Source organism: Podarcis tiliguerta (genome assembly GCF_965153285.1).
Source record: "Podarcis tiliguerta genome assembly, chromosome: 5".
Classification (NCBI taxonomy): domain Eukaryota; kingdom Metazoa; phylum Chordata; class Lepidosauria; order Squamata; family Lacertidae; genus Podarcis; species Podarcis tiliguerta.
The window spans coordinates 69,769,750-69,784,974 of NC_139538.1; the positions used below are offsets into that span (position 1 = coordinate 69,769,750).

The 15,225-nt window shown below is 41.1% G+C and overlaps 1 protein-coding gene across 15 annotated transcripts in view; it reads left to right on the forward strand.

Moving 5' to 3' along the window:
• Window positions 1-5,309: 5,309 nt before the first annotated feature.
• HERC4 (HECT and RLD domain containing E3 ubiquitin protein ligase 4) overlaps window positions 5,310-15,225 on the forward strand; it is a 30,238-nt gene continuing 20,322 nt past the window's right edge. For 2 of the 15 annotated variants that reach the window (XM_083439925.1, XM_083439922.1), the window contains exons 1-9: window positions 5,420-5,510; window positions 6,252-6,296; window positions 9,241-9,329; window positions 10,029-10,308; window positions 11,370-11,529; window positions 12,005-12,081; window positions 12,578-12,799; window positions 13,295-13,386; window positions 14,974-15,104. In XM_083439925.1, the coding sequence (XP_083296051.1) occupies window positions 10,083-10,308; window positions 11,370-11,529; window positions 12,005-12,081; window positions 12,578-12,799; window positions 13,295-13,386; window positions 14,974-15,104 (908 nt within the window). In that variant the 5' untranslated portion in view covers window positions 5,420-5,510; window positions 6,252-6,296; window positions 9,241-9,329; window positions 10,029-10,082. Of the gene's footprint in view, window positions 5,619-5,986; window positions 6,093-6,251; window positions 8,506-9,240; window positions 9,330-10,028; window positions 10,309-11,369; window positions 11,530-12,004; window positions 12,082-12,577; window positions 12,800-13,294; window positions 13,387-14,973; window positions 15,105-15,225 lie in introns of those variants that run through there. The other 13 variants (XM_083439917.1, XM_083439920.1, XM_083439924.1 and 10 more) reach the window with 10 other exon arrangements.

Consider the following 15,225-nt stretch of genomic DNA (forward strand, 5'->3'; position numbering starts at 1 on the left):
AGTATTTCTTCTTATAGTCACATCCACAAAACCTGTGACAACACATTAACATTCTTTCTATGTCTCCCTGCCCCCACTGTCCCCATTTCCCTCACTTGCAACTATTCCTGCATCATTACAGCACTCTTTATTCCCAAGTGAATATTGTGGCTTCTCAGAAATATTCTGTGAGGGGAGAGGGAAACATCAGGGAAAATTCAGTCTGGGAGCACAGGAAGAACAGGTTGTACATCCAATTTTTACTAGGGCTATCAACCCATTAAATTAAACTGAAGAGACTGGTTACATTTAAATAAATGTGCATTTACCTAAACCTCTAGTTACGTACTTTTTTGAGATACTGAAGGAGGTGTGTAAGGTAACTTCCAAGTTGATAAATGGCTACCGCTCATTCTTAGAAGAAAAAAAGAGAGCCCAGCTTCATAGGTAAAGGTAAAGGTACCCCTGCCCGTTCGGGCCAGTCTTGCCAGACTCTAGGGTTGTGCTCTCATCTCACTCTATAGGCCGGGAGCCAGCGCTGTCCGCAGACACTTCCGGGTCATGTGGCCAGTGTGACAAGCTGCATCTGGCAAGCCAGCGCAGCACACGGAACGCCGTTTACCTTCCTGCTAGTAAGCAGTCCCTATTTATCTACTTGCACCCGGGGGTGCTTTCGAACTGCTAGGTTGGCAGGCGCTGGGACCGAACGACGGGAGCACACCCCGCTGCAGGGATTCGAACCGCCGACCATGCAATCGGCAAGTCCTAGGCGCTGAGGTTTTACCCACAGTGCCACCCACGTCTCCCTTATTGTACAGTAGTCACACATCAAAACCATAATAGAAAAGGTATGTCCAGAACTGTCAAACTATTACTTTAGATCTAAAGCTTGCTGCCCTAAGTTTTAAGGATAATCTCCTTCTATTCAATCCTTTTTCATGTGGTAAAGGCCCTTGATGCAACTAGGCTTTGAACAAGCACCCTCAACTCCATTACAAAAACATGTGAGAATATAAAACCTACCCCTTTCTTTTAAAATTAAACTGCCTTCATCCCACTGCTCACCCCACCAATTCTCAAGTAGTAAACTATTCTTCTCTTTCCCTGGTGCTCTCACTGTAATATCCTCCCTACCTCCATCCCAGAACACTTGCACACAATGGATCACATTTAAATAATCCATTGTGGAAATTTGAATAGAATCCAGCTCAGCTCACCGTGAGGGAAGTGGCGTGACCTGCTTGTGTGTGAGCGAGTCCCAGGTCTTTCCTCTCCAGCGCCTCTTTCCTCTCCCCACTGAAGGCTACTTGCTTCCCTGCATGCAGTCTTGACAAAGTAGTAAGAAGGCTAATTTTAGGGTACTTCATCATAGTGCCATGCAAAGATATGGTGTCATTTCAAAATCAGCAGCATGTGGCACTGCTTTGAGCTCCCTCCCCCCCCCCCCCTTTCCTGAATTGTGGTCTACAGTAGGGCAGCACTTTGTACTTTGTGGCAATGCACATTAAGGTACTAAAGGAAATTTCTCAGGAGTAAGTTGCCTGACTGTGGAATTCCCTCTTCCAGCCTCTACTTTATTGGGCTTCTGCTGCCAGATCAAAACAAGAACTTTAGACAACAGCGGGTGCTAAAATTATGAAATTTGTGAAGGGAAGTTAAAGGAGATGGATATGTATCCAGTGAAGGGACTGAAGGGGGACATCTGTCCCCAATATTTGTCTTCAGAATTGTTTCCTGGCTTTGCTAATTCATTCATTTATTTATTTAGTAGACTTCTAAACTGCCTGCCATTTGAAAAGTTCCCAGGACGGTTCACAGGTCAGTTACTAAAAGCACAATTAAATACAAAATAAACAACAAAGCAACAATTTAAAAGAGTACAAGCAGATATTCAAGTACTGTATGGAGAAAACACAGCAGCAGACATAAAACACTCTGTAATCCAAGACCTCAGACCATCTAAACAGTTTTACCAAAGGCCTATGAGAAGAGATCAACTCCATTAACAGTGCAGTCCCACATGACCCAGAAAGCTGTCTGCAGACAATTGCTGGCTCCCTTGGCCTGAAGCGAGATGAGTGCGTCACCATACAATCACCTTTGACAGGACTTAACCATCCAGGGGTCCTTTACCTTTTTATCTTTACCTTTTAGTCTGTTCAGTTCAATGGGGATTGCTCCCAAGAAAGTGTGCACAGGATTGACCCTGGCCTGAGCACTCACATTTGTTGGCTAAAACTTGCATCCAGAGTATCTATGTGCTGCCACCTCTCTCCTTAATACTTTTATCTAAACCCACAATTGCAGCTTAACCTTTGCAAGCAGAAACTAAGTATATATAATTGCACTGATGCATATTCTTCTCTGGTAATTCGCACCTCTGACTTTTCATACCAAGTGGGCCTCAAGTGTACTTTGACACAGAACCTGCAGACTGCATACTGATTTGTCACACTGTTGGGTGTGATAGACCCTCACACCTCCTTCCCAAAGCCCAAAGCCTCACTTACACCAAGCTGGCCAAGAACAACTATAGCACTATTCATGTGTTCTAATCTCTAACAAGATGAAAAGAGAACAGGAAACAGCATAGGACTCTGCCTTCCATTTCAGCTCTGTATAATACACCCCGCACTGTTCAGGGCCCCTCAGTCCTAAGGCCAAGGTTTTAGAAGTACGTAGGGCTATAGGGGTAAGGAGGGGGAGAGAAACATTGGCTGGGTAAGCTGCCTTCCACTTGGGCCACCATCAGATATAGTGATACACACTAACATCAACATCACCTGCATAAGTACAACTGCAGCAATATTTTAAGGGAAATTTCTTTAGCTAAGAGGGCTTGACAATTATTCATTATGTATGAACTGGCTTTTACACTGTAGCACAGACAATTCAATAACTGATAGTACTGATAACTAAAGACTAATACTCAGTAGAATGTGAAGATGTTAACCCTTGCAGACTTGCAACAGATTATCAAATCTCTTTACTAATTATGAAAAGAAGGCTTAGATACAAAAATATCTAAGTATTCTTTAATAGTCAAGTATCACTTCTTGTCTACATTGCCATTTGTTTCCATAGGTCCTGATGGTAATTATGCTGTTGCTTTGTAGCATAAGAGTCTGGTTCCCTCTGCCTGCAGGCAAATACATTGCTACTTGAACAGATCAATATAATCACAACACAGAGAAATGTACTGAGTTCTTTTTATTCAGATGTGCTGCCACTGATTGTGATTCATATGAGCAGAATTAAAAAAACCCAAGTGTTCACACTCACCAGTATGGGAGGTAATAGGTAGGAACCAACTACGGTATTCCCCAAAGCAGTGACATCCTAGTTTTACAATTTGATCATTAGCTGCTAGACTTGTGAGAACTGAGAATATTTTGAGACAACCATTACTTTCCTCTACTAATCGATAATATTTGATAATATTTACAACCTGATTCTAAATCCCACTTCCCCAAATAATGAGAAGTTCCAGGGGCAGTGCTAACTGCTTTTGTTTTGCTTTGGAGAGCACTGGAAACTGAGGATAATTTTGTAATATGTGCTTTGAAGGCAAACAACATACATTTCTAACCAGGCAACAGATCTGCTACTTTACATGAGATTCCTTAAGAGATGCACCTTGCACCCCAAGATGCTTGTAGCTTTCAGGTCAATTTTATCTCTCCACCCTCTGGTCGAAAACCTGCTTCTTTTGCTCCTTCACATACACTTCTTAATCTAGCATTTGCTAGAAATGAAATGTGTCACCTTCATAGTTCTGATCTCCAGTTATTTCCTGACGATTTTCTCCTGTTGAGGAAACGCTTATCAACCTGGATCATTCTGGATCATTAGCATGCAGTCTGCCTAACAAAGGAATGCCGTCTATAATGTGGAGGTTAATTAGACTGAGTTACAAAAGGAAAACAGATAATTTGGTTTAGTTTTTTAAAAAGCAAGTTTTGAATTACTAAGGACTCCTCACCAGGCACAGCAGAAAGCTAGAGAAAAAAATCCTTAATAAAGAGCCTTGCATCACATTCAAACTTGCTACAACTATACTAACAGAAACAGGTATATTAAGTGTCTTAGGCTGCAAACCTGAGCTTTCTTATTATTGCTTTACTCATACAGTTTAACCATTTAGTGTCAATTTAGCACTTTTCACTGCTGGATTTGAAACGTGTCTCCAATTAACCAGTGAATAAAAAAATTGTTAACTACTTTCCATACAAGTAATTGCCAAAACCACAGATGGCAGGCAGCATGTTAGAACAGACCTTCCCTTTTCCTTCTCACAGGGAGGAAACTTCTCTCGTACTGCTGGTAGTGCCTGCTGTGACATGTGTGTGCGCATCATAGGAAAACAAAGAAACAAAAGAAGTCCATGGGCGCTATTCTTCAGAACTATTCCTCCTAGTGGTATGCAAATCTGTGGGAATCAATTACTGTCACAAAATTGTTTTTACGATGCCTTTAAGCCGTATTATAGGGCATCCCTCAGCAAATATATTTGGGCGTTTTACAGTATTAACATAATAGTAGGCAGAAAAGGCATGTCCCTGCACTGCCCTAAGACCATAGGAGGCAACTCCTAGGGGCTGAGGTCACTTTGGCCCCCCAATAAAAAAATTGAGGCCTCTCTCCCCCCAAATTAACGGGCATTGCCATTCAAATAGTGTTCACCCACTCCGTCTTGTGATCGATTATGCGGGGCTGGGCTTACCCCCCCCCCAATATTTTATATAAGGCGGCATCCTTTGCCTAGGAGCCTTGCAGTCTAAAATAGCGCTGGGCCCTGATCCTAATTTACTCAGAAGTAGGTGGGGGACTTACTCCACAGTGAAGTGGGTCCCACTGAGTTCCTTAAAAAGTGTGTGGAGACGTGAAAGGACCTGCTACCATTTCCCTCAGCTTCTAGCGAGCGAGGCAGGGGGGAGATACAGTGGTACCTCAGGTTAAGTACTTAATTCGTTCCGGAGGTCCGTACTTAACCTGAAACTGTTCTGAAGCACCACTTTAGCTAATGGGGCCTCCTGCTGCAGCAGCGCCGCCGGAGCCCGATTTCTGTTCTCATCCTGAAGCAAAGTTCTTAACCTGAAGCACTGTTTCTGGGTTAGCGGAGTCTGTAATCTGAAGCCTTTGTAACCTGAAGCGTGTGTAACCTGAGGTACCACTGTAATAAGCAACCCCATCTCTCCCCCCTCAGCGAAAGCGACACGAGGGGGAAAGCGGCCCCGGGCCCATTCCGTCCGCGGGGAGAAGAGCCAGAGCGTGCTTCCCGCCTGCCTCGGCTGCTCGACGCAGGCGGGCCCGGCGCTTGCGCACTGCGAGGGAGAGCGAGCAAGGCGAGCCGGCGTTGCTGGGCCTGTTTTCTCGGCGCGCGCGCGCCCGCCCGCCCGCCTGCTCTCCCGCTTCGGCGCTGCCGCACTCCGGGGCCCGCCTGGGGTGGAATCACCGGGCCGAGTCAGCCCGGCAGCTTCCTCCGTCGGAGGAGAGAAGCGGGGGCGGACGCTGTCGCGCAGGAGGCTGCCGTGAGTCGGGCAGGGCAGGGCGGCCTTGCTGTGTGTGTGTTTTCCCGAGGGGGTCCACGCTGTGGTCTGGGGTGGAGAAGCGGAGGAGAAAGCGGGCTTTCTAGGCTGGTAAGGTGGCCGGCGGGAGAGCGCGGACCTCGGGGTGGAGCGCGGGGCCTGGAAGAGGGGAAGGGGAGGGTCAGCGGAGCCCGACTGCCTGCGGGAGAGAGTTGGGGCTCTCCGGGGCCTCGGTTGGGGTGGGGGGGTCGGGGGCTTCTCTTCAGCCTCCTCGTGACTCACGAAGAGGCGGCGGTGGGCGGAGGGGCAGCGCCGCCAGGAACGAGCCTTTTGGGGTCTGGTGGGGTTTGACAGCTGCCACTCGCCCTCATCCCGAGGGGTGCGTGAGGAAAAAGTGGGGCGCTCCACATGCATAGCTGCCGAAATCTCCGGGGGGAACGAACCCTGCTAAATAATATATGTGTGTGTTTTGAATCCGGTCGCAGGCCTTTTAGATGGAAAAACCGTTGTGTTGAGCAAATGCAGGATGGTGTGTTTTCGTGACTAAAACACCAGCAGCCTAAAATAGCTGGAGCCTACATACAGGTAGTTGGGTATATCTAAAGTCAAGACAGTGCAGTACTCGGTTAAATATATTTATATTCTTATTTTGTTAATAAGTACCCAGCGCTTACTGAGTGACCTTTGCATCATTGGAAGGGACATCTGAAGGCAGGAGCTTTTCTTTTCTTTTTTACTTCTTAGTGAGCAGTTGGTTAGAAGGTTACCAATACGCTTTTCCTCATACAAGTAAGAAAAAAGTGATAGCAATGTTACGGTTTATTTATTTGCCACTGTTAGTCCAAAGGTTACCGGAGCTGTGAACTGCATAGTAAATTCAAATTAAATATACATTAAAAGTACAGTAATTCAAAAGAAGATAATACAGCAAACTCTCAAAATACCCATCTAGATGGGAATGATAGTTAGCCTTGCTGCAGAAGTACTCCTGGCTTCTGTATCGAAATGAAAGCTGAAACTTGAGAGAAGGAGCTTGAAATGAAACTGAGGACCCAGTTTCACCTCTGTTCAGGGCAATCCTCTGTCAAGGCCCGAAAGAGCTGACCTTACAGAAATTATGCACCCCAGCCTTTTATTCAAATAGGTCCAGTAGTACTCAATGATGCTTACTTCCAAATAAGTGTATCTAGGACTGCAACTATGCTTCTCCTACATCTGGACGTTTACTAATGTCAAACTCTGCCAGCTTCACCAAAAATGGGGAGGGGGGACAAAAGAGCTACTGTAAAGTTGTTAGGAGACTTGACTTGAGCCCTGTGTCAGAAGGTGCTCACTTTTTAATGCTACCTGTCCAAACACATAGCCTTCAGCCAATGCTTAAAAGGTTGACCTAGATAAACTATATAAGCTCAACTGGTTACTCAGTGGGTCTCATCATATTCTGTAAGGCTTACTTCCAAGTAAGTGAGCATAATATTGTAGCCACAGTGCTCCCTCATCCCATGATTCTTTTAGCACAACAGTTCCTGTTAACCTAGAACCACAGAGATAGCAAATCATAGCATTTCTCTTCTCCTTCTCCCCATTAGACATGCTTAAGGTATGTTGAGTTGCAAGTGGGTGTTTTGCAATTTATTTGGTACTAGTCAGAGTTGTTTCATAACTGCAGCTGCCAAGTCAGAGTTACACACCCTTTGAAGGGTTAGTTTGGTAAGCCCCATCCATGGCTTAGAATATAAATCATCTGTGTGTGCCTTTAACCATACCAACTAATTTTCATCTTTGAAATAGTTTGCATTTTTAAACTTTTATGGTGATGCAGTAGTTACACATGTGGATCAGGAAATTCTAGCAGACATATACATTAACTCCCTGCTACATTAAGTTGTGAGCTTAATGGAGGTAGGCATAAAGGAGATATGTTTTGGAAGGTGCAATAGTTTGAAAATGAAAGTTGTGGTCCTTTTTTAAAAAACCATTTTGAAACTTGGTTTTGCACTGTTTTTCATCCAGAGTTGACAGAAAGCTCTTGTGTGTAAGTTTACCCTCCATATTAATGTGCTCTATGTGGGGCTTCCCTCATGCTTGAAATCGGGAAGCTGCAGTTAGTACAGAATGCTACAGCATGATTGCTGACAGTAGTGACGCCTTGTCAGCATATAATATCTGTGCTTAGAGATCTGCCAATTTGCTGCTGGGCAAAGTGCAGAAAGAGTGGGGCAAAAGATGTGGATAAGCCCCTGGTCTTTAGACATCTGGAGATTTAGATATTGCTAGTGTTCATCCACAGCATTACTGTGCTTCGTATAAGTGATGTAGCAACAATGATTCATACTGTAGGTGCTTCTGGAAAGCTCTAGGTTCATACAGTAAATCTTTTCAGAGTTATTGGGTGTATGACTAAAACAAACCATTATTCACCTAAATAGAAAGAAATACAGTAAAGCTTTGTCGTATTACGCCCTCCCCACCCTTTCTAATTCAGGAATTTTTGCTTTTTAATCTTCTAATAATAAAAATGTTTATACAACTATATGGCATGGCAGGACAGCACAGCCCCTGAATTAGTGAGAGAATAAATTGGCTTGATATTGCCATTATAGTGTTCATTCTAGTGGATGATAAAGACTTCCTTGTATCTAGTGTTCAAAAATATTGATCTGGTTGTTTGGCCTCGTCATTATTGTTTTATGTCGATTCCTATTCTTTTATGCCAAATCCTATGAAATGGAACAGTATAAATTCAGCAAAAGAACTTAACTATCAAAGTTGAGTACAAAGAGGCGTGTCTTCTTCAGCATATGGTGAAAGCTGTATAGTGAAGACCCTAGATGCACCCCTATGGGAAGGAAGTCCATAATTTAGGGGCCACCACAGAGTAAGCCATCTCCCAAGCTGCCACTTCTCACACTTCTAAGCATGGCAGAGCTACCAAGAGAGCTCCCTCTGCACATCTTAACACCTGAGAAGATGAGTATGGATAGAGGCTGTCTGTCAGGTATCTAGGATCTAAGTTGTTTAAAAGAAAGGGTGAAAATAAATCATAGAAATATGCATAAGCGTGCTGAGAGCTATATAGAAAACTCTCTGGATCTGCTTGAGTAACCTTGTGTCGCTGTATGCCTGTTTCATTGCACTGAAAGTAGAATAAGCCCTTTTATTTTTTCTGAAGAAGGGTGATATATATTTTCTGGCACATTTTAATCTAATTATTATTTTGTTGTTTATTAAATTTCACTCCTGCTGTTTCTTTGAAAGGTGCTCAAGGCAGCAATTAACCAAGCAATAAAACAATATAATGAAAATTGAAAGACGTGTTTCAGAACATTTAAAAACAATTAGAAGATCTAAAAAAAGTTAAAGCCAGTCAAATAGCCTCATATCTAATGATTTCAGGGTTGCCAAGAACTGTTTCTTTCAGCCACTATATGCCTGGGTGGACAGGAATGTTTTTCACTTCCTCTTGCATTTTAATAATGAAGAAGACAGGCATGCCTAACTGGGGAAGGGTATTCCACATATGGGGAACCACCACTAACAGCACCCCCCCCCTGCCAGTTGTAGGGCCTGAATGGTTGATACTGGAGGAAGTGAAGATTTACCATGCTTTTTCAGCTAGGGACTCTCTTTCAATTCTATTTTCAGTGATACTCAAGTGGGGGGGGGGGAAATATGTGATTGGGTTTGGAGAAATGTGAATTCCCATAACTTTTACCTAATTATGTTCTTATAGGTTGAATTTGCCGTGATTGGCATGGATGTCTGAAGGCCACTTTTTTACAAGTATGTTCCAGCTCTTGGCAGCACCATCTTGAGTGTCTTGTAAGTGTGGCTGGATTTTGTTAATTATCTTGCGGTTTTCAGTCTAAAGCTGCAATCCTATGCATACCTAGCTAGGAGTAAATCTCATGGAACTCAGTGGGATCTACTTATCAAGTAAAACATGCTTAGGATTGGGCTAAATATAATCTTAGGGGTTGACTTAAATGTAAAGACATGGGAGAAAATGTGTAAAAATAGTGGGGAAGAGAGAACTGTTCTTTTCCAAGTCTCAAATGTCCAGAAAATTTAATCTCCATGCTGAATTTGTAGTCAGCACAAAAATTTGTCTTGCACAAAAAAATCCTTTCAGATTTGCCGTTGTGGTGCTTTCTATCCTGCTGTCATTACTGGTTTCATAAATAGTTCTGGTTATGCCTTTTCGCATCTTACTCACTTGTAGGAGTAACACACAGCAACCACATTTGGCCTGCAAGAAATGTTTGCAATTTTGATATTTAGAGGTCCACAAATACTAGCTCTAGCAAAATACTTATTTAAAATTAGATGATTAATATTTTAGAGAACGTGTAACAGTCATATTTACATTTTTCTGTTATAGAATTATTCTAATGAGACATGAAATTCTTAGTGTTTTTATTTGGGCTAATCACAATAATTGAGAGATGAAATTTGTGAATCCTATTATAAATACCAAGTCACCTGTATTCTAGTACTAACTTATTTTCCACTCCATTACAGTGATGCTGGACGTTTGAATGCTAAAGCTGGCAGATCATTGAGAGGGCTGGCAACATGTTATGTTGGGGAAATGCCTCTTTTGGACAGCTTGGATTGGGGGGCATTGATGAAGAAGTTGTCCTAGAACCCAGAAGATGCAACTTTTTCATAAACAAAAAGGTTCGAGATGTAGGCTGTGGACTAAGACACACTGTGTTTGTCTTGGATGATGGGACTGTGTATACATGTGGATGTAATGATTTAGGACAATTAGGACATGAAAAATCCAGGAAACGACCAGGTAAGTTAAAACAGTGCCTGTTAGATAATCGTATTGCTTTAGGTTCTGTATGTGGGTGCCAGTTATACTTGCAGCAGCAGTTGTTTAGATTACGGAAGTGTTTCTAGAATTAGTAGAGCTTCTAGGACCTGCTCTTTTTCCCTTTCTGACTTTTATACCAATGCTATTGCGTGAAAGCCTCTATTTATATGGAACTGAAAATGCAACAAGATATTTTGTTAAGAAATTGTTGGAGATCTGTTTTTTATATTATTTTTAATTTCTAGAGAACTGTAGCCCATTCAGAGGCAGTATTTAAAATGTATTGTTGACTTTTTATTTTTGTCTGAGAAATTATGTATTAACATTAGTTGATCATTAAGTGTGTTGTATTTTAAATTCTTAAAGCAGCAGCAGCTTGATTTCAGTGCTTGGAACCACTGAGGTAGTTTTTTTCTATTTATGCCAATGACACGCTAATTGGACTAAACATGAAGTAATTTTTGGTAATACGAAGTGGGGTCTCTAGAAATAGTTTTATTGAAAATGCTTTAGTCTACAAAACTGCCTAGTCCTCAGTTGCCACTGTGTCTACCTCATGTACTGCTGCTGATTGATAGCACTGTAGTGTTCAACTCTGTTCTAAAATAGAATTCACTAGATAGCTACTAAGGTGCAACTACATATGATTCAGGAGATAGAATCTTCAATTTTTATTGGGGCTCCCTCAATCGGATAGGGACCATGGCACTGAGAGACAGCATCCGGTTGTGTCACTTTAGTGATTAAAATTACCTCCCCCACCAAAGCAGTTACTTCACCCAAAGGTGGAAATATATAGGTAGCATAAATTTGGTTCTTAAGAGAGGAAGAAAAACTACAATCCTTATTAGGCACAGATTAATAGTGAAGTGGTTTCCTACAAGCCAGTGAATTGTGGCTTGTAGCACCTCTGACCTCAGGTAAAGGAGATCTGACATGTTTGTAGGAACACATTTTTGCTAGTTCAGTTGTGCAGTCCATCATGGAAATGTTTAGGCAAGAGCAATGTAACATTATGCTGCTTTTTCTCTTGATTACAGAGCAGGTGAGTGCCTTGGATGCTCAAAATATTGTAGCTGTTTCATGTGGAGAAGCCCACACGTTAGCATTAAATGACAGTGGTCAAGTCTATGCTTGGGGTTTTGCTGCAGATGGACAACTTGGCTTGCCTGGAACTGAGGAGTATACCAGAGTGCCCAGGTAAAACATAAGCTTTTTTGTTGTTGTTGTTTTGAATAAAAAAAACTTTCATCTTAGAAAAATTGTTCCTTTTGCTTTTGTAAAAAGGGCTTATTGCTTCGTCTTTGAATCTTTGTAATTTTTCAAGCTCAAACCAGTATGGCTAGTTTAACAAGTCAACAGTAAACTATTAGTAGTTTATGAATCTGGCTTGTTTAAAATAGCCATAGGTAATGTTAATCCCAGTTCTGGGTGCAGATGATATGGCAAGCCGGGGTTTACTAAAAGTGAGAGTGGAAGCTTCCAAATGACTCTTGAGCTATTCAAGCAGGAGTGGGTAGCATGTGAGTCCAACACTTCTGCAGCTCATTTACATCACACTGAACTGTAATGTTGAAACATTAAGTTGCATTTTCTGTAAGGAAATAAAGCTTTGTGTTTTTATAGCATTTTGTGCAAAGCCTGTTCATTTAATTATGTCTTGTTATTCCTACAGAAACATAAAAAGCTTGTCAGACATCCAAATAGTGCAGGTTGCCTGCGGCTACTATCATTCCCTTGCACTCTCCAAAGGTAATCAATCTCTGGACTGTCTGCTTGTTTTTCTGTATAAATTTAAAATACTCTTACAATGACAATAGAAAAAACCACACTAAACATTTCACATCGTAAAATAGCCAGTGTTTGATAGCTTTGAGAGGACAGAAAGAGTAAACAAGTTTTCAGCTTTGCTCATGTTAAGGAAAGGAAATGTGTGTATTATGAGCATTTATGTTTGCCACTGATCTCCAAATTCTAAAATGTACAGAGATTCCATGCAATACCTGGAACTATTAATATATTGAGAATTGGGCTTTATTTGGAAATGTGTGTGTAGGGTAGGACTTGTTGCCTACCCTACTTCTTTAGCATTTAATTTCAAAAATACCCCTTTTTCTTGGCTGAAAAATTATTGCCACCATTTGAATTCTGTCGCGTATGATAGTGGAGTAATTTTAATTCTTAGAGTGACGTAAATTCCTACAGTTATTCTTCATCTTAAATGTGTGTCTTTTGTTTTCTTCAACAGGTAGTGAAGTCTTTTCCTGGGGACAGAACAAATATGGTCAACTAGGTTTAGGTTATGAATTCAAAAAACAGACTTCCCCACAATGGATAAAATCTTTGCAAGGGATACCTTTTGCGCAAATTACAGCGGGCGGAGCACATAGCTTTGTGCTTACTCTTTCTGGAGCAGTTTTTGGGTGGGGACGCAACAAATTTGGCCAACTTGGTCTTAATGATGAAAATGGTAAGTACACAAAATTTAAAACTGTGAACTATATTACTTTCCATTTTAGTTATGATCAGATAATGTGTGCTTATTTTTGTAAAACCAAATTATGCTCCTCTGCTGAATTGATGCTTGGAGCGTCTGTGTTAGTGGATGAGAAATCCACTGAACTGAAAGTTGCTGAAAGGAACTGTGGATATTACTGCAGTGCAGAACTACAATAACTTTGAAATGCTTTGCATGCTTTAATTGTAGGAAATAACGGTACTTTCAAAATAGTGAATAAAATACTACATAACTTCCAGGCGCTTTGCTATTTGTTGCACTGTAGTGCTTCTCTGAACAACACGTACTGTGGAATTATAAACCTCAAAGTGCAACAAAGCTATTTGTTATATAAAATAATAATAGTTTATAAACTAAATCAGTAGTTTATATTATTTATTTTTATGTAATTTTATGTAATTTGTTGCAAAGTGTATATTACACTTCCTGATTTATTACAATTTTCAGATAGATATGTTCCCAATCTTCTAAAGTCACTAAGATCCCAGAAAATTGTTTACATCTCCTGTGGAGAAGATCATACTGCGGCTCTTACAAAGGTACTGTAGTAGAAATACTGCATTTCACACTCTTAACTAATTAGTAGATTTGATAGCTTTTCACATGCAGGCTGACTGCTTCAGTAGTGAGGGATTCAGCAGTCTGTAGGAGAGAAAACATGTTCATGTCACCAGTTGGTCTGCTTTTTTGTAACCCTGCACTCTTGTCAAGAGAGAATGGTTGCCCAGTATTGGGTGTGAACTCCTCCCGCACCAACCCCTTCATCTGAGAGAAGATTCACACATTACAGTTGTACTGAGCCACTAGCTTGGGCAACGTCAGTGAACCTGCCAAGATCACATGTTGCATTGGCCTGCTCACACCAGCATTTATATAAGCTCGGGGGGCGGGGGGAGAGCTGCTGAAATGTAATGTGCCACTTGCTGCTGACTTGCAGAGGAGGGGAGAAAGAAAGGAGAACTTGTGCTTATTTTCCTTCAGAGCTTTATAAATTCATGTTTAGAAATATTCCATTGCATTCAGCCTAGCTCTAATAACCATGTGGGCGGCTGCTCCGCTGATGGATGCCATCTCTCTTGCTAGTGCTGAAGCACAGTTTATAGTCTTGTGTGTGTGTGTTGATTTAATGCAACATACTTTGGTTTATTTACACAACTGTCATTACATTCAGAATTGGAATATGACATTTATAGTATCTGCAAACAGAAGAATAGTTTAGGTTTTATGTAAACAAATACTGTTTGCTTTCTGAGTACATAATGTAAAGCTTATATTTAAAAACCTGTGGGATTTTAAATTCAAAATTGAACTCTTGTTTCAGATAATGTGGAGAAATGCACTTTCTATTCTCTTGAGCAATTCTTGCTCTGCAGTTGAAGTCATTCTTGAAACAAATAAATATGAAAGTGAAAATAGTAGTCCTACTATATTGGGCAGGGTGCAATGTCCACTAATAGCATTTTACATTATCTTGTTTATCAGTCTGATCTTACCACTAACTTAGGATTTTTTTTAATCAACCATGTGTTTTTAAATTGGAACTCAGCTAAAGAATACATGATTTTTTTGCATGGGTATTTTTTGTTACTTAAAATTAAAAATCAATGGTTTTTTTAAAAAAAAAGTTTATGTGATTTATTTTTGGTGTACAGGACTGTGGATTTACCGTATTTTTTGCTCTATAAAACACACCAGACCACAAGACGCACCTAGTTTTTGGAGGAAGAAAACAAGAAAAAAAATTCTGAATCTCAGAAGCAAGAGGGATCGCTGCGCAGTGAAAGCAGCAAATCCCTCTTGCTGTTCTGGCTTCTGGGATAGCTGCGCAGCCTGCATTCGCTCCATAAGATGCACACACATTTCCCGTTACTTTTTAGGAGGGAAAAAGTGAGTCTTATAGAGCAAAAAATATGGTATTTTATTGTTTATACTCTTACACAGTGAGGATGTTGTGCAGAGACTAAACTATATATCTATGAAGATAAGCATGTTTGTAAAGACAATTTATTTGTTATATGTGTAGGGCAAATATCTAGTGCTTCTCCACAGTTGTAACTATTATTTTTTGTACATAAAAAGTATTGGAGTCATCTACACATTGCATTCTAACTTCAAATGTTTTTTAGGAAGGTGGGGTGTTTACTTTTGGAGCTGGAGGCTATGGGCAATTAGGTCATAACTCTACTGGCCATGAAATAAACCCAAGAAAAGTTTTTGAACTTATGGGGAGCATTGTCACACAGATTGCTTGTGGAAGGTAAGACCACAGAATGGAATAATTTTAATGGGGTGTTTAGCAACTTGAAAAGTGTAAGAAGCAAGTTTACCTCTAGCTGCTGTGGAATTCTCAAAATCTTGTTGGGCACCCCAATTATGTG